Source organism: Coloeus monedula (assembly GCF_965178545.1).
Source record: "Coloeus monedula genome assembly, chromosome: 30".
Lineage (NCBI taxonomy): Eukaryota > Metazoa > Chordata > Aves > Passeriformes > Corvidae > Coloeus > Coloeus monedula.
The window spans coordinates 3,919,703-3,939,464 of NC_138810.1; the positions used below are offsets into that span (position 1 = coordinate 3,919,703).

General features: G+C 63.6%; 1 protein-coding gene across 2 annotated transcripts; it reads right to left on the reverse strand.

The window, feature by feature from the left end:
• Positions 1-2,104: 2,104 nt before the first annotated feature.
• Positions 2,105-14,041, reverse strand: SP1 (Sp1 transcription factor). 2 transcript variants are annotated; one of them, XM_082299028.1, is made up of 6 exons: positions 13,968-14,041; positions 12,802-12,896; positions 10,703-12,197; positions 3,544-3,712; positions 2,927-3,126; positions 2,105-2,552 (listed from the first exon to the last, which is right to left on the reverse strand). In XM_082299028.1, exons 1-6 carry the CDS (start codon positions 13,972-13,974, stop codon positions 2,236-2,238), a joined length of 2,283 nt encoding a protein of 760 aa, XP_082155154.1. In that variant the 5' UTR covers positions 13,975-14,041; the 3' UTR covers positions 2,105-2,235. The 2 variants fall into 2 exon arrangements, with proteins under 2 accessions (XP_082155154.1, XP_082155155.1); XM_082299029.1 differs by lacking the exon at positions 13,968-14,041 and adding an exon at positions 13,333-13,507.
• Positions 14,042-19,762: the final 5,721 nt, after the last annotated feature.

A 19,762-nucleotide genomic window follows, 5' to 3' on the forward strand; every position in this document is an offset into this window, starting at 1 on the left:
TCCTTCATCCATGGGGACATCCTGGGGAAGAGGACACCGGGGACATCCCAACACCGGATCCGGGATCGGGTTTGGCACTTGATCCCCGCTGGGGATGGAGTTGGGCTTGGGGGGATTCGGGGTGGGGGCAAAATCATCCAATTGACCATTAAATTAAGAAACCTCCTGTTTTTTGTCCCAATCCTTTGTGGGTTTGGGGCTGGGGGGGGTTGGGGGGAGCTCATAGTGCTTCACAGGGTTATTAAAATACAAACGCTTAAAGTTTCCTATATAAAAATATACAAATGCAAAAATAGATATCGAGAGAGAGAGCCGGGGCTTGGGGGGGCCGGGCCCTGCGCCCCCTCCCCGGGGAGCTTCTGACGCCTTTCCTTTTTTTTTTGTGTGTTTTTTACAAAAGAAAACCCCAAATAAAAACAAGATTCCCGCTTCCTGCTGGCTCCCGGAGCTCCCGAGCGTGGAAGAACTCGGGGATGGAGGTGGGGCAGCTGGTTTAGTTCCTCTCCAGAGGCTTTTCCGAGGGGTTTTGGCACCTCCCCAGCGCCTGCCCCGCGGTCTCGGCTCTGCCGGAGCTTCTCCCGGGAAAAAGGGAGCGGGAAAGGCTGGGGGGTCTCCAGACTGGGAAGCACTGGGGGGTGGCGGTGGGGTGGCCGCTCTCCACATGCCCTGGCAGGGAAAACGTCCCATCCATTTGTGGGACCGGCCCAGGGCAGGTGGGATTCGTGGCTCAGCGGCAATCCTGGGGGGCCTCCCCTCTGCACCCCTGGAGAGGGGGGGTCCCGCCCCGACCCCAAAACTGGGAGCAGGTAAGTTCTCGGTCCGCCCCCTCCCTGAGCTCAACTCCTCCTTCCCCTGCTCAGTTCCACACCCTGAGGTCATTGCAGGACCCCACCCCAGTCAGACCCCGCTGGGCTCACCCCGAAGCTGCTGCCTGGGAACAATCCCAGATTTGCCCCTTTTGGGGGGATCCACACCCCACACCCCCGTTTTGGGATGGAAGCAGGGCAGCCCGGATGTGTCTGGGGCAGGAAGAGGAGGGTGTGGGAGGAAGAACGGAAAGGACCGAGCCCTCCCACGGCGGGAAGAGCAGGATCCTGGAAAACCCTTTCTGGGTATTTTTTTCCAAGCTGTCCCTATTTCCAACAAACTTTTTTTTGTCTTTTTCAGGAGCCACCTCCAGAGGTGCCACAACAAAACCCTCGAGTGTTCCTCGTGTCCCTGCGGTGCTTCCCCCTCGCTCCAGGCCGGCTGAGCTCCGCAGATTCTCCTTTTTCCCAATTATTATTATTATTATTATTTCCAACGCTGGCTGTAATAAAAAAAAATCAACTTTTCCCCCCCAAGGAGGCTTCAGTTGTCCCCCCAGGGCTGTGTCCCTCTGTCCATGACCTTCCCACGGAGCAACTCCACTCCCACGGGACAGGGAGCCTTGCCAAGAAAATGGCTGGGAAAAACCAAGATCAAAGGAAAAAAAAAACCAACACCTGCCAAGGTCCAGTGGCAGCAGGGAGGGCAGTGGGAGTCCAAGGGTGAAAATCCAGCGGGATCTTCCCCCAAGAATGCCAAAGGAATTACAGAATCACCTCAAAGCAAAACGTCCGACAGCCCGGGGAGGATGGGGGTTTTTAGGGATTCTGGTGGAAAATGGGATCCAGGAAGGGAGGGAAGAGTTCGGGCATCGTCCGACCCGCCCCAGAGGGGCCGACCTGCTCCGGGATAAGGCATCAAAGGGACCACGCCATGGTCGCAGCAACATCTCTCCTCTCTCAAACGAACACATTTTATATTTTTATATATATAATAATAATATAGAATCTTTCCTCTTTCTTTTTTTTGTGTTTTTTTTCTTTTTTGTTTTTTTGTGTTTGGTTTTTTTTTTTTTTTTGCGTTGTTTTCTTGGTATTTCTGTCGTTGGGGTGTGTTTTGTTTGGTTTTTTTTTTTTTTTTTTTTTTTTTGGTTTTTTGTTGGGCTTTTTTTTCCTAAAAGGACCAAGGCATGATGATGCCGAGGGACCTCGGGCAGGGAGGGAGACGGGAGGGGGGTGGGGGGAGGAAAAAGGGACAGAAAGGGACCAAAAAAAAAAAAAAAAAAAAAAAAAAAGAATCAAGCCGAAATTAAAAAATATATATATATAGCTCTGGCCTTCGAATGGAGGTGGCAGCGGTGCCGGGCTGGGTTAGTGCTGGAGGTGCCGACGCCGCGGCGCCGTCGCCGTCTCCGTGCTGGCCGCGGGCTCAGAAGCCGTTGCCGCTGATGTTGATGGACTGCAGGTCGGCCACCTGCATGACGTTGATGCCGCTGCTGGCCAGGCGGGCGATGCCCTCGGGGCAGATGGCCTCCATGGCCACCATGTTGGTGGCGATGAGCGCTGAGGGCGTGGCGCCGCCGTTGCCCTCGGCCGCGGCCGCCGTGTCCATGGGGACGGCTGAGACGTTCATGGCCACGTTGGTGGCACCTCCCTTCTTGTTCTGGTGGGTCTTGATGTGCTTGGAGAGGTGGTCGCTGCGCATGAAGCGTTTGGGACACTCCGGGCAGGCAAACTTCTTCTCTCCTGGAGGACAGGGAGACGGGCGTGAGGGATGGCGGAACGGGGTGGAGATGGGGAGGTGGGATTGGGGGAAAAGCTTGGGATTTGGGGAAAAGGTTCCTTTGGAGAGGCTCCCCTGGGATGCGGTTTTGGCCCCAAGAGCTCAAGGACAAGGACAATGCTCCAGCGTGTTGGATTTTGGGAAAATGTTCCTCCTCCTGAGAATGATCAGGCTCTGGAGAGGCTCTCAGCCCCAAGAGCTCAAGGCCAACGCTCCAACACGTTGGCACTTCAGACTCGGGGGAATCCCCGGCGCTGCCCTGTGCAGCACCACGAGTCAGACCGGACATCCCCGTGAATTCCCAAACTTCCCGGGATGCCAGGACCCTCATCCCTACCTGTGTGTGTGCGCTTGTGCCGCTGCAGCTCGTCGGAGCGGGTGAAGCGCTTCCCGCACAGCACCCAGGTGCAGATGAAGGGCCTCTCCCCCGTGTGCCACCGCAGGTGCGCCCGCAGGTGCGAGGTCTTCCCGTACACCTTTCCACAGCCTGGCACGTGGCAGATATGCTGCTTTTTTTTCCCTGGATCCCCAGAGCTCCTGCGAGAAGGGAAGGGTTAAACCCCAAGGGAATCTCGGTGTGCAGGTGACGCAGCCCGGGGGGGTGTGGATACGCGGGACTGAGATTGGCTGGACCTGTGGCGTTGGTGGGTTTAGGGTTCGGGGTGAGGTGAGGTTCAGCTAGGCTGAGAGCCAGGTCCTGCCCCTGGGTCACAACACTCCCATGGGACATTCCAGGCACGGGGAACTGGGGCTGGAAAGCTGGGAAAGGACCTAGGGGTACTCAGGTGGCCACGTGGATGTGGCCGCTGGGGACATGGGCAGTGGTGGCCTGGGCAGCACTGGGACTCGATGACCCTCAGAGGGACCCTTTCCAACCCAAATAATCCCATAAAATGAGGCGCTTTGGGGGTGCCAGAGCGTTCCCAGTGCTGGGTCCGTGGGGAGCAGCCTCACCTGCCCTCTCCTTCCTTGCAGTAGGGACAGGTGCAGGCTTCCCTCCGTGTTTTCCGGCCCTGCTGGGGCTGGGGGTCGGGGCTGGTCTCCCCCTCCTCCACGGCCGCACTCTCGTCCCCCAGCCCGTCCCCACTGCCGCTGTGCAGCCCCAGCTGGGCCCCGTGGTCACCTGGAACAGAACACGCAGGTTATGGAAGGTTCCTCACCTGGAGGGGAGGGTCTCTGCTGGATGGAGTTGTGAATCCCACCCTTCTCCCTTGGCTTTCCTGACATTCCCCACCCTGGGGCTCTCCCTGCCCTCCCAGCGATGGGAAGGTCAGCGGGGGTGTCCAGGGGGTGCTGGTCACTCACTGCATCCCCTCTGCCCGGCACTTTGGAAGCTGCACTTTCCGAAGCTGGCATTCCCAAACCCCAGCCCATGATTCTTCTGGGAAGCCCTGCTGGGACCAGCACCTCGGCCAAGCTGGGAAATTTCCTTTGCAATCCCGGTTTTCCGTAGGAGCTCCGAGGCAGGAGCCAGAGGCGGCTGGAGGAGGAGAAATTTCAAATCCCCCAAGAGGTGCCGGCTGGGCTCTCCTGGAGGTGCCAGGAGGGATTTCACAACCCAGGGACGGCATTGGGAATGAGGAAGAATTCCTGGCAGGAACAACCTCCCTGGTCCCTGGCGGTGCCAGTGCCAGCAGGCGTCAGTGGTGCCCGGACAAAGCTGCACCGAGGAGCCAGGCCCATGCTCAGGAGAGACAGGAGCCACCAGGAATGGATCCCTATCACTCAGGAAAGGACAAAAACCACCAGAAAAGTGAAGAAATCTTCCCAAAAATCCAAGCTTAAGCTTCCCAGCACAGCCTGAGGCCGTTTCCCCTGGTCCTGTCACTTGGGACAGCAGTGTCCCTGTCACATGGCGGTACATGGCAGGAGCAGCCAGGATGTCACCTGGGGCTGTCACCTGGCACACAAACACCAGATATCCCTGAGCATGGTCCCTTCATCCAGCCTGGGACCAACCCCCATCGTCCTGGGAGCACGGGAATGTTGTCCCAGCCAGGCCCAGAGGAAATTACCCCCTCCAAAGGTGACACAATTTGAAGCTGGCCCTCGGCTGCCACATTCCCGAGCTCCCTGTGAAATGGAGCGACTTCAGGAGTGTCCCAGTCCCTCCCTGCAGCTCCAGTGACGTGAGCGCAGTCACAGCCCCGCACGGAGAGAGCCAGGGAGGGGTTTTTAAGCTTCCTAAGCCAGCACCGACAGCTTTGTGCTCCAGCCATGGATTAGAGATTTCCCCGGATGGGAAGAGCTGCTGGAAAAAAAAAAGCCAGAAGAAAACACAGCTTCTCTCCCCCCCCCCAAAAAAACCCCAAACCAGGAGGAAACACAAGTTTTCTCCCCAAAAATACTCCAGGGAGGGGGAGAATCCAGCCAGGATGCCTCAGAATGGCTTCAATCCTCCAAGAGGCAAAAGCCCACGCGGCATTCTCCAGCCTTTTGGCACGGGGGGAAACAAACCCAAATCCTGCTGCTGGAGATCTGTGGCTGCCTCTCAGCAAGGTAGAAATCCTGGACCTGCAGGCATCATCTCACCCCAAGCAGGAGCTCTGAAATCCCTGGGATATGACAGGTTCAGGGGAAAAGTGGGCAGAGAAGATAATTCACATTTATTATCCCTGCTAACGCATGTCCCTGCTACGACTAAAACTTCCCTGGAGGCTCCGCACTCGGGTCAGCAAAGCCCTGGAAAAATATATTATTAATAGAGCAAGAGGGGGTTTAATCCTTGGAAAAAGCCTGGGGAGAAAGAGGGATTTGGGGAAAGCAGGGGAGGGGAGCTGCCCCTGGCCCTGCTCCACCAGCAGGGACCTCTGAGACCCCCCAGGAACGGGGCAGTTTCTGGTGTCCCACTAAAAACGCCAAGCCCCAGAATCTTGGCTTGGGAATTCTCTGCAGACAAGGTGCTCCTTGTGCAGGAAGAAGCTTGGGTTTGTTTGCTTTATTTAGCAAACGAACAGGAGGTGAGAAATGCCCGGCAGGGAGGAGAGAGGAGCTCTCACACCCACCCCGGCCGACCTCGGGATGGGGGAACAGACCCCGTGTTCATTTTTAGGGGAAGAGCTGGAAATAAAACCCAAAACAAACAAACCGGGGCTGCTTGTGCAAACTCTGCACCTCTGGCAGCAGAGGGTGAGGGGGGAGAGCTGGCACTAGGCACATGTGGCTTCCAGGCAGAGGAAGTTTTAAAGGTGAAAAGAAAGAAAAGCAAAACCCGGGGACACGCAGCCCCGATCTCTCAAGGTGTGTTCCTGAAAAAACCTCCAAAATCCACATTTTCCAGCTCACAACTCGAGCTCTCCCCATTTCCTGCCCGTTTTTTGGGGTCACTGCCCTGCCCAGAACAAACCCCAGCTGCTCCAGACACACCAAAGCGCTGCACAAAGGGACAAAGTGGCTTTGGAACCACATCCCCTTGGTTTTTTCTGTCTGATTCCCTCCCTGATTTGCAAAATGAGTTAATCTGCACCAGGAGCTCATCCATGTAAATGAGCCAAGCTCTGGCTCAGCAATTCCTTGGGGATCGGGGTGGCAGAGAGGGAACCAGGGGATGGGGCAGGCTGGAGGTCTGCAGCCCAGCGAGTAATTGTGCTTTAATTTGGACCCTGATGGCTCCAGAAGCCACTCCTTGGGCAGCTCCTGTAATTGCTGGAGGTTTCTGTGCGTCAGGATGAGCACAGAAACCTTTGGACAGGGATAAATTGGGATGCAGCTGACGGAATGAGTGAGGTGGGCTGCGATGGGGGACACAGCTGAGGCAGGGAATCACCTCATCATCTGCTCTGCCAGATCCCTGCATCCCCCAGGATTTGCCAAACACCTCAGTCGTGCTGCAGACGGACAGACAGAGCCCCTTTGCCCTGTATATTCCCATCTGGATTGTCACAAAACCGGGATGAAGCCTCCGGTCCTGCCTTGCTTTTGTTGGGGTGAAAGCACCTAGAGCACCTCACCCTGCAGCAAGGCAGGTCCCACCACATCACCCCGTAACATCCAGGCAGAAATCCCTGAGCAAGGGCTGTGGAAGGAGGAAAATGCTTGGATGAGACAGGGAAGGGCAATTCCCAAGGTGGGGAACCCCAGCAGGCATCTCCCACGTCACCCAAACCTCCGTGTGCCTCTTGCCCACCGCAGCCAAGGGTGGCTGCTTTCCCAAGCCACAAATCCCAAGTTTTCAATCCCAGAGGAGGAATTTCTGCCTGTATCACTCCCAGGATCTAACCCAGGCGTCTTGGGATGGGGTGGGAAGGGATGAGGAGCCGTCTGGATGCTACCAGCTGCGCTAAGGTGGGAGCCAATGCTCTGGAAGGGAGCCACGCGGAAACTCCCCCAACCCTGGGAGCTGGGATGTGTCTCCTGTGTGGGGTGATAAGGACGGTGCTGCAGCAGGGCTGGGGCCAGCCCAGATAAAAGGGAGAGGCAGATCAGGGCCAGGCAGACGGGTCTGGAGCCGGGACCTGTCCTGGGAGGAGTCACGGGGTGGGTGCCGCATGCCCGACCCGTCCGACTGGCGCGGCTGCCAACCCACTCCCAGCCCTGCCGAGCCCTGGCCTGGAGCAGCAGCAGGGAGAGGAGAAGGAGGAGGAGCAGGGCTGCCCCACAGAGCCCAGGAGCCACAGGGTTGTGCCCCACAGGGACTCGGTGTGGGCACAATCTCACCCAGACAAAGCTGTGCTCACGCAGGCTCTGCTGGGGTCACTCCCTTTCTTCCCAAGCGAAGCCCAGGGTCTCTAAAGATTTGTGTCAGTCCCCAGCGAAGGGCACAGACAGAGGTCAGCCAAGGAATCCAGAGGGGATGTAAAGTCCAGCCTGGCTGGGGTTCAGAGCAGGAAGTTTCACAATGTGCTGTTTTCTGCCGTGATGTCACGGGCGCAGCGAGACAAACAAGGGCCGCATCACGGGCGGGTCCTGCCGAGGCTGATCCCTGTCCTGCTCTCCCCGCCACACTCAGTGCCGTGGGGATGGCTCATCCAGGCCCTGCTACAAAGCTGCCCTTAAAAACCAGCAAACAGGACACAATCGGGGCTTTGTGCCGCTGCCCCAGCGCCGGGAAGGGCCCTGGAAGGAGAAGTGGGAGCAGGGGGCCAGGAGAGGTTTGCTGAACGCATCTCCAAGGGTTCCTGCACCCACCAGGGGTTTTTTCCTTTCAGGATGGTCCTGAGGTCCCACTGCTCCATTCCCCCTCATCCTCCATCCAAGGAGCTGGAAGGGAGCTCGTACTGCCGAGAAAATCCCAATCCCACCAGTGTTCCCAACAGCTCTATCCAGCCCCGCAATCAAACACCCCAAAACAAGGAGGGGTTTAACTCCAGTGCTGACCTCCCTGCTGGTCACCTGTTTACACAGCACATTCCTCAGCCAGGTAGGGCTGGGACACGGACATGGCGACAGCAGGGCTCTGCCAGGGACAGGGACATGGGGACAGAGCCACTCTAAGGACACCGAGCTCAGAACAGTCCCTCTCCTCCTCCCTACGGCAGAAGAGGAAGAGAAACCCTGATGTCACAAAATCCCTGCCATCACCCCCCTCACACAGGATGTCCCCTCCCTGGGCGGGCTGGGGTGACACCGAGGTGACTCTCAGACCCCACGGAAGTGTCACAGGCCCCACCTGAGCCCCCTGTCCCTCACGTCACAGCCCCGGGAGGGTTTTGGGGCACTGTCAGCTGAGGAAATCCCCCCTCCCTGGCTCTGGGGGTGCCCTCCCCGGGGGCAGAGCTGGCGGCAGGGCCTGTTTGCCCACATGCCACCCCTGGTGGTCACAGACCTGCCCCTGCCTCGGCTCCTTCCCAGCCCGGCTGAGGAGGAGGAGGGAACAGCCTTCGAGCCATCCCATTAACAGAGACACTGAGTTAAACCTGTACATGGCACTAGGCTCTGCCTCACACCCAGCAGCAAAAAAATCCGAGTTTTAAACACCTTTTCAGGCGTTGTTTTCTCCCCAGGGGATTTTTCCCCTGCCAAAAAAAGGGAGAAAACCTCACTGGCAACGGGCCCGAAGGGCAGGAGCCACAGCCCCCTGTCCATGGGGGTCAGGAGGGGACACAGAACCCCCCAGGAGGCCGAGCTGAGCTCTGGAAGGGGCAGGACATGCAGCGCTGTCAGCCCAGGTGGCAGCTGGGGCCACCACACCCCTGGCTGCTAGGCACCTCCTTCTCCTTCCCCACCACGCTGGAACACGCAGCAGGATCCAAGGAAAACCAGCTGCAGTCTCCTCCTCACCAAGGGTTTGTTTTCCATTCACCTCTCTGGGAAGCAGAGGAGCTTTCTCAGCTCCAAAAATCCCTCCCAACTCCTTGCCTGGAGCAGAAAGTTCCAGCACACGTGGAGGCATGGAAAATGCTCAGGGATTTGGGCAGCGTTGGGAACAAACCCCTCCCTCAAATTCCCATCGGAGAGCTCAGATCTGGAGGGACGCAGGTCTGGGGGGGCTCAGCACCCCCTGGAGAGGGGCTGGTGGGGGACAAAGGGACTCATTGCCACGTCTGAGGGACATGGCTGGAGAAAAACTCCTCCAGCCTGGAGTCAAATCCTGACACTGGATCGGTGCCAGGAAGCTCTGTCCTGGCCACAGCTTTCCCCATTTCATCCCAGGAGCCTCCCGGACCATCCCACGGAGCTGGGGCTCCCCAAAAAAGCTGCTCTGAACCCTGCTTTGGCTTTTCAAATGCCACCGTGTCACGGCGACAGTGCCAGCGTCACATCCTGGGGCTGGGGACAGAGTGAGGAGGCCCCGCTGCTGCCGCTGCCACCGCTCGCGGGGAATTCGTCACCGTGAATCAAGGGCTGAGAGCTGCTGAGCTAAAAAAAAGGAGAGGAGGAGGAGAAAGAGGAGGAGGAGGAGGCGGCGGCTTCGCAGCGTGAGCGTGGTGGATGGGTGGGCTCTAGAATGTTCCTCCCTGTCCCACCTCCAAGGGCAGAGCCAGGCATGAATACAGGAACTAGGGCTCGCCCATGCCTTTCTCCAGCGCCTTCAAAACAAGGAACGAGCCAGGGAACACACAGGGAACGAGCCCCGGCCCTGGCGGGAGTGGCCCCAGGCACAGGGATCGCAGCGAGGGGACCCCGCATGTCCCCCCCTCCAGGTGCAAACCCCAGCCTGTGGGAGCCCCTGCGGGTCCCTGTGCTCGGGGAAATCCAAGGATCAGGCTAATCCCGAGGATGGAGTGACCTGTGGCTCGCCTGAGAGCCAAGCTGCTGTAGCAACAGCCCAAAATAATGCTGCAAAACAAGCCCGGGGGAGCGGCCGCCGCCTCTCGCGAGAGGGAAGCTCGGGGTGGATTGAGCAACATTTTCTGCTGCCTCTCAACTGTGACTAAATCCAGCAACAGCCCCTTTTAGCCAGAGCCAGAACACAAAAAAAAAAAAAACAACAAAATAAAAACCACCAAAAAAAGCCCAAAAAACCCCCCGAGGAAAACAGTGGAAAAGCAAGTGCAGAGCATTCCCACAACCGATCCCTTCCGAGGCGGAAGCTGAGCAGGCTCCAGCTCAGCTCCCACATCCACGTATCCCGCTGTTCTCAGGCTGTGGAGACGGCGGGATGGATCCAGGGGAGCTGAGCAGGGTGCCCCATGCCCACGGGACTGTCTGGGCCACGCTGAGGTCACGCTGTCCTGTGCCAGCACCCAGACACTTAATGAGCCCTTTCTTCCGCCCCTGTGAGGAACTCCCCGCGGCTCCGTGACTGTGTTTGTTTTCATGGGGTTTTCAGTTAATCCCTGTGTTTTATGGCTGTGACTCTTTACAGACTCAGCCAAGGAGCTGAGCTGGACTTGGCTCCTCACCCCAGCCCTGACCTGAGACCCCTGGGTGCCCACCAGGGCAGGACAGTGGTACAAAACCAGGTGTCCCCCTTCTTCTCCACTTTCCCCCCACAGTCATCTCCTCCCTTTCTTTCTAAGATTTAAAACCCCCCCAAAAGACTTTTTTGTGTCTTCTGGTGACCAACACAGGTTCCACACTCCCTCCCCAGGGCCAGCACAAGCCCCACCCCACTCGCCAACACCACTTGACACCAACCACGCCCAGCACAGCCCCGGCCCGGCCCTGCAGGGTCCAGCGTTTCTCCTTCCCGCGCCTGGCTACGAAACGGGAACTGGACCCGAGCACTCACCGGGGGCGTTGGCGATGGCCAGGGGCAGCCCCTGCAGCTGGTGCACCTGGATCCCGGACGCTCCCAAGGCACTGAGGTTAATAGTCTGGAGGCCCGGCACGGAGGAGAGCTGGGCAGCGTTGACGGTGACGGTGCCACTGGGCAGGGAGGCGATGGGGGTCAGCGTGGTGCTGGTGCTGCCCGTCTGGCCCAGCGACACGCCCTGCATGGGGGCCAGCGTGATTGTCTGCGCCTGGGGGTTCTGCACCTGCAGGTTCTGCAGCTGGATGGTCTGCCAGCTCACCTGCCCGTTGGGACCCACTGTGGGCGTGCGGATGATGATGGGACCCGAGTTGGGCACGGCTTGGAGCTGCAGGTTCTGCAAGGTGTCTTGGGAGATGGCTTGAGTGGCAAAGGTCTGGCCAGACAGCGGGGTGGTCTGGAGGGCTTGGATCGTCTGCCCTCCTTGGACCAGCTGGGGCTGGATCAGGATCTGCTGCTGCTGCTGCGACTGCTGACTCTGATCCCCCTCCTTCTGCTGCCCCGGCTGCAGGGCCACCCCGGACACTGGGGTCTGCAGAGAGTCCGAGCTGGGGACACTGCTGGCCCTCTGGGGGGTCTGCGCCTGCACGTTGGTGCCCACAGTGGCGCTGGTGGAGAAATTCATGACGCCCACGTTACTGGTGGTGGTGGTGGTGGAGTAGCTGTTGGCATTGGTGAAGAAGGCGCCCGAGCTAGCTTGGGATGTGGCCGTGCTGCCCGAGCTGCTGGCAGCCCCCGAGGTGGCCGGCTGGGAGCTGCTGTCTGGTGAGCCCGAGCTGCTCAGGGTGCCCGTCTGGGATGTGGGGGCCAGGCTGGCAGCCACGCTGTTGACCGGCAGCAGGGTGATGTTGCCGTTCAGGGCCACGGGCACATTGGCCACGTACTGGGTCTGCCCGGAGAGACTGTTGTTGGCCAGTCCCACGCCCTGGATGGGCACAGCCTGCTGCAGCAGGTTGGGCATGGCGATGAGGTTGCTGCCGCCCGCGCGGCTCGTGATGATCTGCTGGTTGGAGCCGGGGATGATCTGCAGCTGCCCTGACGCATCCTGCTGCACGTTCACCTGCGCTGGGGTGGTGGCAAACTGCAGCTGCTGCCCGTCGATGGTCTGGAACTGGGGGATCACCTGGTACTGGATGTTGGGGATGACGCCCGGCAGGCCCGTGAGCACCTGCTGGTTCTGCAGGCCGGACGCTGAGGTGACCACGTAGGGCCCAGCACTGACCGGGCGGCTCTTGGAGGCGTCGCCGCCGTTGCTGCCATTGCTGCCCGGCTCCTTGGAGCCCGTGGGTGTGCTGGAGCCCGCCGAGATGATCTGCCAGCCGTTGGCTGACTGGGTGAGCTGGGCGGCAGCCGCGTTCAGGTCCAGCTCGCCGCTCCCGCCCTGCTGGCCCTGGGAACTGTTGGAGTTCTCATTGGGAGACTCGATGCGACTACAGGTGGCTGCCAGCAGGGCCAGCGGGGACGGCTGTGACTCCTGGGGATGAGAGGAGGAGTTATGGGGTGGGAGGAGACCCGAGGGGCAGGCCCAGAGTGAAAAAAAAACAACGGGGAAACAAAAAAAAACTTAAAAAGAGAAAACAGGGAGGAGCGTACTCGGAAAAGATAAACACTCCTTCCTGAACAAACCCACCCACAGCCGGAAAAATACAACTGCCAGGCACAGGGCTGTCAGACCAGGACAGCCTGAACCCACAGGGAAAAGCCCTTTGGGAGGGAGGAAAGGGGAGGGAGCCTGCCTGGGAAAGCCGAGGGGAGAGGGCTCCTCCACCCCAAAGCCGGGGAATCCCCCTGTGGCACAACGAACCCCCAGGAAGGAGGGTCATTCCTGGGCACCCCGAGCTGGAGAAGGGCCAGTGGGGGCCGTGGTGTCACTGGGAGCAGGGGAACTGCGCATTTCCGAGGAGAGCCGGGGAGGAGGGGAAGCCACAGGCGCTGCTTGGCAGTGCTCACCCTCCTCTTCCTGCCTGGGCTGAAATGCTCGCCTGGGCCCAGCAAACAGCTCGGCCCGGCCCTGGACTTTGCCACGAGTTCCCCGGGGCCAGCGGGGCCGGGTGGGGGCCGATCCTCCCACCACTCACCTGGGCCTCCCCACCGCCGGCGCTGCTGGTGCTGCTGGCGTCGCCTTCGCCCTTGTCGGGCTTCACAGCCGACATCTCCTCGGGGCTCTCCTGGTCTGCGCGGGAGGGAAGCAACAGCCCCGGTTAGGGACATTTTGGGGCAGGACAGCGGCACGAGGCTCGGGAAGGCCGGGCAGGGCCCTAAGGGGACACGGCGGGCTGGCTCCGGGGGGACCATGTGCTCCTGGCGCAGCCGGGAAGGGGCTGGGAAGCGCAGGGAGCTGCCAAAGGGGCGCTGGCAGCGGGACAGGGGGGGAGGACCCGGCCCTGCTCCAGGCTCCAGCTCCTCCCCGCCCGCTCGGGACACTCCCTGGCCCCCGCCGAGGTCCTCCCCGGGCCTCCCCCTTGCCTTGCCCGCCGGTCCGGGCACACACCTCCCGCCCCGGGCCCGCGGATCCACCCCGGGATTCCCCCCCTTGGTCCGGCCCGCGGGATCCCCTGCCCGGGGCTGCCCCACCCGCGACCCCCCCAGCGCGGAGTCCCCGCTCCCACCAAATCCTTCCTCTCCCAGCGCTCGGCAGCCTTCTCATCCTCCGCCGGCCACGGGGCTGCGGCTCCCGGTCCTGCCCTCATCCCCAGCACCCCTCACCAGGGTTCGCATGGGGGTGGGGGGGACGCTGAACACCCCCCCGAGCCCCCCCGGCCGCTCGCACCTTCCCACGGCCCTCCCGCACGGCCCCCCCGCGCTCGGCTCCCGCATCCGCCCCCGCAGGGCGCCTTGCCCGGGAATGGGGGAAAGCCCCCCGGTCCCTGCGCTCGCAGCCGCCCACCCCCACGGCCCCCCCCGCCATCTCCGCGCGCGATCCCCCGGGATCCCTTCCTCCCTCGCCCCCCCCCCCCGCCCCCAGCCCCGATGCCCGGGGCCTCCCCATCATTCCCCGCCGCCCCCTCCTCCGCTCCAGCCCTGCCAAGCGCGGCCGCCGGTCCCTCCCCCGAGGCCTTCCCCCCTCCCCCGGGTCCCTCCCCCGGCAGGTCCCCCCGGCGCGGCGCGGCGAGGCCCGGCCCGGCGGGGCCCGGCCCGGCCCGGCGGGGCGGGGCCGCCTCTGGCCCCTCCGAGCGGGCGGGCGCCACCGCCTCTGCGTGTGCCCGGAGCCCCGCGCGGCGCTCGGCCCCGGCCCCGTCCTTACCGCTCATGGTGCCGGGGCCGGGCCGTGCGCGCGGGGCGGGGCGGGGGCGCGGGCGGGCGAGCGGCCGAACCCGCCGGTGCCGCCGAGGGGCTGCCGAGGGAGGGGCCGCGCGCCGCGGCCGCAGCCCCGCGCCCCGCCCCCGCCGCCCCCGCAGCCAATGGGCGCCGCGCGGGCGGCGGAACGACGGGCGGCGCGGCCAATGGGGAGCGAGGGCGCCGCGGCGCGGGGGGGGAGGAGGGCGGGCGGGCCCCGCCCCCGCCGCCCCGCCCCGTGGGGGAGGGGGAGCGCGGCGGGGCGGCGGCCAATGGGGGCGCGGGGGGGAGGGGGCGGGCGGCGGCACAGCCAATCAGCGCCCGCGCGGGCTCGCAGGGAGACCCCGTATGGGCGCGGCCGCGGCGGCGCGGGCAGCGGAGTGACGGGCGTGCGCCGCGGCCAACGGGGCGCGGGAGGCGGGGCGCGGGGGTAGCTGGCAGCGGGGGCCGCCAACCGGCCCCGCCGGCCGCGCTGCGGGGAGGGCGGGGCGCAGCTATTGACGGGACTGCTGACCAATCCAAAGGCGGAGGCGGCTGCCGCGGCGCGCCGCGGAGCCAGTCAGAGTGCCGGTCGCTCTCAAACGGGCCAATGGGCGCCGCGGAGGGGCGGGGCAAGCGGCCCGGCTGCGCCCTTGGGGGGACGGCGCGGCGAATGGCGGAGCCGGCGCCATGTTGTGTTCGGGCTCGACCGGGCTCCGCTGGCAGCGCCGAGGCCCCCTCCGCCGGCGGTACCGCGGGTTACGTGCGGCTCTTCCCTCCCTGAGTCCCTGTTCCGCGCCACGAGCTTGCTCAGCCCTGTCGCGACAGCCGCCATGGCGCTGCGACACCACGGGCCCGCGGCGCTGTGTGAACACCCCCAGCGCCCTGTCACGACATAGCTCATCCCTGTCCCGACACAGCGGGCGCCACAGCGGGGAGCCCGGGCTGCCCTTGCACTGGGAACGCAGCTTGGGGAGTTTTGGGGGCTTAGGGGTTGTTTATTTTACAGAAAAGCGAGCGGTTTGGTGGCAAAAGGGGCGGGCGGGGCGCGGCGGGAGGAGATCGCAGCCAGCGACACAGCGGCGAGGGGACAACAAGGGACATGGAATGGCTTTGGCTTCGCTTTCCAGTATCAAAACCGCCCTCCGTCCGTGACCTTCCCATTTCCCGGTGTTTTCGGCCCAATTCCCGCCCCGCAGCCCGGGAAGGCCCCGCGGCCTCGCCCCCGCACCCGGTGGGGCTTGGGGACGACCTGTCCCTGCTCCACCCGCCCAGAGCACTGGGGCCGCTCAGTGTCCGCTCCTGGCCCGCAGTGGTGGCACCTGGGGCCAAAAGGTCCCGCCAGGCCCTGCCCCAGTGTTTTGGGGAGGGACACCGGGACTGTCCCCATCCGGACCTGAGCCCCGGGGGGCTGGGGATGGGATGGGCTGGGGGGCTCGAGGGAGCCACGGCAGGACCTGCCCCCGTTACACCCCCCCTTTAATGCCCCTAATTAGCCCCTCATTTCCCCCCATCGAGCCTCCCCCCCAATTAACTCCTCAGTGCCCGCCATTGGGACCCCCCTCAATTAATCCCTCATTGCCCCCCATGAGGACCCCCCTCAATTAATCCCTCATTGCCCCCCATGAGGACCCCCCTCAATTAACCCCTCATTGCCCCCCATGAGGACCCCGCCCGTGTCCCCAGGGCCCCCACGCCCCCTGGTGGTCGCGGCCAGGCGGTGCCACCCCCGAGCCCGAGGCTTTGCTGCCGCCTGGCGGGGGCGCCACAGCGGGACCCGGGCACCGACTGTCACCGACAGTGTCACCGACTGCCACCGACAGTGTCCTGTCACCCGCCACAGCGGGACCCGGCCACCGACTGTCACCGACAGTGTCACCGACTGTCACCGACAGTGTCACCGACAGTGTCACCGACAGTGTCCTGTCACCCGCCACAGCGGGACCCGGGCACCGACTGTCACCGACTGTCACCGACTGTCACCGACAGTGTCACCGACAGTGTCACCGACAGTGTCCTGTCACCCGCCACAGCGGGACCCGGCCACCGACTGTCACCGACAGTGTCACCGACAATGGGGCCAAGAAACAGTGTCACAAACCCTGCCCTGTCACCGACAGTGCCCCCAACCCTGTCCTGTCCCCAGTGGGGTTCTCAAACCAGGGTCCTGTCCTGTCCCCAACCCTGTCACTGTCCCTGCGCTCCCTCTGCTTCTGTCCCCACGCCTGTCCTGTCCCCATCCGTGTCCTTGTCCCCACCTCCCACTGGCCACGTGAGCTCAGGGGACACGGGACGGGGACAGAGGAACCCTCAGTCTTGGACTGGGGGCAAACTGGGAGCACTGGGGCGAGCCGGGGGGGGGCGGCGGGAGCAGCCTGGGGTGCCCCGCCCCCCCCGCCCCCCCCCCGATTGTCCCCCCGGGTCCCCCCCCGCAGGTCGCGGCCGCGGAGGAATCAGGGCGACGCCGGGCGACTCCCAGCAATTTTGGGTTGGGAACCGCAGAAATGCAGCGCGGCGCGAGCCAGGGCAGCCCGGCCCGGGGACAGCGACGGGCGGGGGCGCCGGGGGGGTCACAGGCCCCGGGGCGACCGGGGGGGGGGGGGAAGGATACACCCAGGCCAGTTTGGGGGGCTCAGAAATGGGGAGGGGTCGCTGGCAGCTGGGGGGTCCCTGGGCCAGGGGGGTCCCTGGCAGCTTGGGGGTGGGTATCTTAGGACAACTTGCGGCGGTCCCAGGGCTTGGGGGACACGTAGTGTACCCCAGATTTGCATGGGAGGGTGTCTTTGGCAACTTGGGGGGGACACGGGGCACGGTGGCAGCTTGGGGGGGTCCTCTCGGCAACCTGGGGGGGTCCTTCGGCAGCGGAGGAAGGGTCAGGCCCCCGGTGCCGCCCCCGCGGCTGCTGCCGCCACCGCTCTGATGTGGCTTCGGCACCGCAGTGCGATGGGAACCACATGGCGGGGGGGGGACACACACGGAGAAGGGGGGCACGCTTGGGGTCCCCGCAGCGCTGGGGGCCACCCCTGAACCCCCAGGGGTCACCTCTGTCCCCTCAGGGGCCACTGCTGTCTCCCCGGGGTCTGTCCGGCTGTCCCAGGCTCTGTCTGTCCCTGCCGGGGATCCGTCTCTGCCCCCCCCGGCTCGGTGCCCCCCCCGCGGCCCCCGCAGTTATTTCCAGGGATAATTCCCGGGATAATTGAAGGGTGGGAGGTAACATCGGGGCCGTGGGCACCGCTCAGCCCCGGGGCCGCCCTGCTCCGGCTTCCCTGTGGGTGGGAACCCCCCAGCCCCACTCCGGGTCCCCCTCTGTCCCTGCAGGTCCCTCCTCATCCCCAGTGTCCCCTTGGGTCCCTCCAGATGCTCCCAGGTCCCCCTGGGTTCCCCGATGTCCCCCTGAGCGCCTCATGATCCCATGGAATCCCCCAGCTCCCCCAGGGTCCCATGGGACCCCCAACCTCCTCCATGACCCCCTGCACCTCCCTTCACACTCCCATGTCCCCACATGTCCCGTGGCTCCTCCTGGCCCCCCCACATTCCCCCTACTCTCCTCTTGTCCCCCAGACCCTCCCTGTCCCCCACCTCGCGGGGATCACTGGGATGCCGGCGGGGCTGCGAACACCGGGGTGCCCCCCGTGGCTGGTGCTGGGGGGGGCCCAGCCCCGTTTCGGGCCCTCGGAGCCTCCCCTGGCCCCCCCGGTCCCGCAGGGCCCGTGGGCGGCCGTGGCCGGCGCACCCAGCGCGGGGGCTGTGCTATTTCGGGGCCTCCGACCGCAAGGGAAACATCCGGGGGCCGGAGAGGGCGGACGGGGCCGGGCCGGGCTGGGGGGCACACGGGGGGGCACCGCGCCGGGGGGGGTGGGGGACGCGCGGGTCACCCCCGGTGTCCTCCGGGTGGGGGCAGAACGGAGGGGGGGCTTGGGAACACCGGGGTGGCGGGACACGGCGCTGTGTGTGCGCATTCCCGGTGCCCTCAGTGCCACATTCCCAGTGCCCATTCCCACTCTCTCCCCTCCCAGTGCCCGCAGTGCCCCCCGCACACACATGGAAGTGATTCGGGGCTGGTTCCGCTTCCCCCCGCCCCGGCCCAACCCCCAGCGACACCGAGGGAAGCGGGGGGGGGGACGACACTGCCGGCACCCCCGCACTGGGGAACGGGATGGGGACAGGGACAACCTCTGTCCTGCTGAGAACCCCCAAACTCATCTCAGGGGGCTGAGACCCCCCGAACTCGTGTCATGATGGGGCTGAGACCCCCCACGTTTGGGGCAGGGGGACTGAGCCCCCTCAAACTCGTGTCAGTTCCTGAGCCAAGGCTGATAAGTGGGGGTGAAAGAGGCAGAGGAGGGAAGGAGAGATGGGAAGGAGAGATGGAGAGGAGGAGGGATGGATGGACGGACAGACGGACGGTGGCTGGGTGGCTGGCCGGCTGCCCGGGAACGGAGCCCCCCCCGCTCCGTGTCCCCCCCGCCCCGGCGAGCTCCCGGCGTCCGGCCGGGGTATAAATACCGGGTAATTGCGGGGGCCCGGCGCGGCCGCGGGGCCGTGGGCGGCCGAGCCCGGCGCCGCCCTGTAATCAGCCCCCGCCGCCGCCCCCCCGCGCGGCCGCCGCGCTTTGAAGGGTCCCGGGGCACACGGGGGGGGTCCCCACCGCCCCCGAGCCGGGGAGAGACCCCCACCCCAACTGACACCCCCATTGCAGCCCCGGCCGCTCGGGCAGTGCCGGACCCCTCCCCCAATGAACCAGACCCTGGTGGGCGATGCTGGTGGGAGTGAACCCCCCCAAAAATCCATGAGGTGGCCCCCCCCCCCCCCCATCCCTGGCTGAGGAGGAGGAGGGCTGGAGTGGCCGTCCCAGTTTGCTCCCAGTTTGTGGGCAGTGGAAGCCCCAGCGAGGGGGGGGGCGGTGGTTGTGGCCTTCGGCGGCGCCGACGGCTGCGGAGTGGAAAGCCCTGAGTCAGGGCTGGGAAAGGGCCCCGCTGGCTCCCGACCGGCCCCGCGGGGGAAAACAGGGAAGGGGAGAAGCGAAAAGAAAATGGGAAGGACGGAGGAGTAAAACAATAAAAAAAAAAGAGGAAAAAAGAGCGGTTGGAACAATTCCTCTACGGGGGAAACCGAGGCACAGGGGGGTTCCCAGCCCCATCTCCAGAGGCACGTGTGTCCCTGTCGTCCTGCACATGTCCCCTGTCCTTTTCCCCAGCTCTGTCCCTGACCCCCATCCCCGTTCCCTCCAGCCCTATCTCCTCTCCATCCCCAGCCCATCCCTGACTCCTGTCCCCATCCCCAGACCTCTGACCCCATCCCTGGTACCTGAAGCTCCAACCCAGCTCCCTCTCATCCCCATCCTTTGTCCCTTGCTGTCCCCATCCCTGATCCCATCCCCATCTCTTGTCCACCCATCCCCATTCCTGGTGCAGTTTTATCCCCATCTCTGCTCCATTCCCATCCCTGGTACCTCCAAGTCCATCCTTGGTCCCCATCCCTGCTTGGTCCCCATCCCTGGTCTCTTCCAGCCCCATCCCAGCCCCTCATCCCCCTCCCTGCATCATCCTGGCACCTTTTGGGGTGACAAGCCCCAGGGTGCCCCAGCTGTCCCCTCTTCCTTTGTCCCTTTCTCCCCTTTCCCCTCCCCATCCATCTATTTCTTCTTTCCTTTGCTCCTTTCCAGCACTTTTCCCATTCATCCACTTCCCCTTCCTCCTTTTCCTGCTGTCCACCCCTTTCTCCTCCTCTCCTTCCTTTCCCTCCCCATTTTCCTCCCCTTATTTCCTCTCTCTTCTCCTTTCC

What these genes read in the sequence shown, in the direction of transcription:
- SP1 (XM_082299028.1), bottom strand. An exon ending in TGCAAGGAAGGAGAGGGCAG is followed by an intron (nt 3,127 to 3,543) that starts GTGAGGCTGCTC and finishes CCCTTCTCGCAG; the next exon opens with GAGCTCTGGGGATCCAGGGA. An exon ending in GCACAAGCGCACACACACAG is followed by an intron (nt 2,553 to 2,926) that starts GTAGGGATGAGG and finishes CCTGTCCTCCAG; the next exon opens with GAGAGAAGAAGTTTGCCTGC.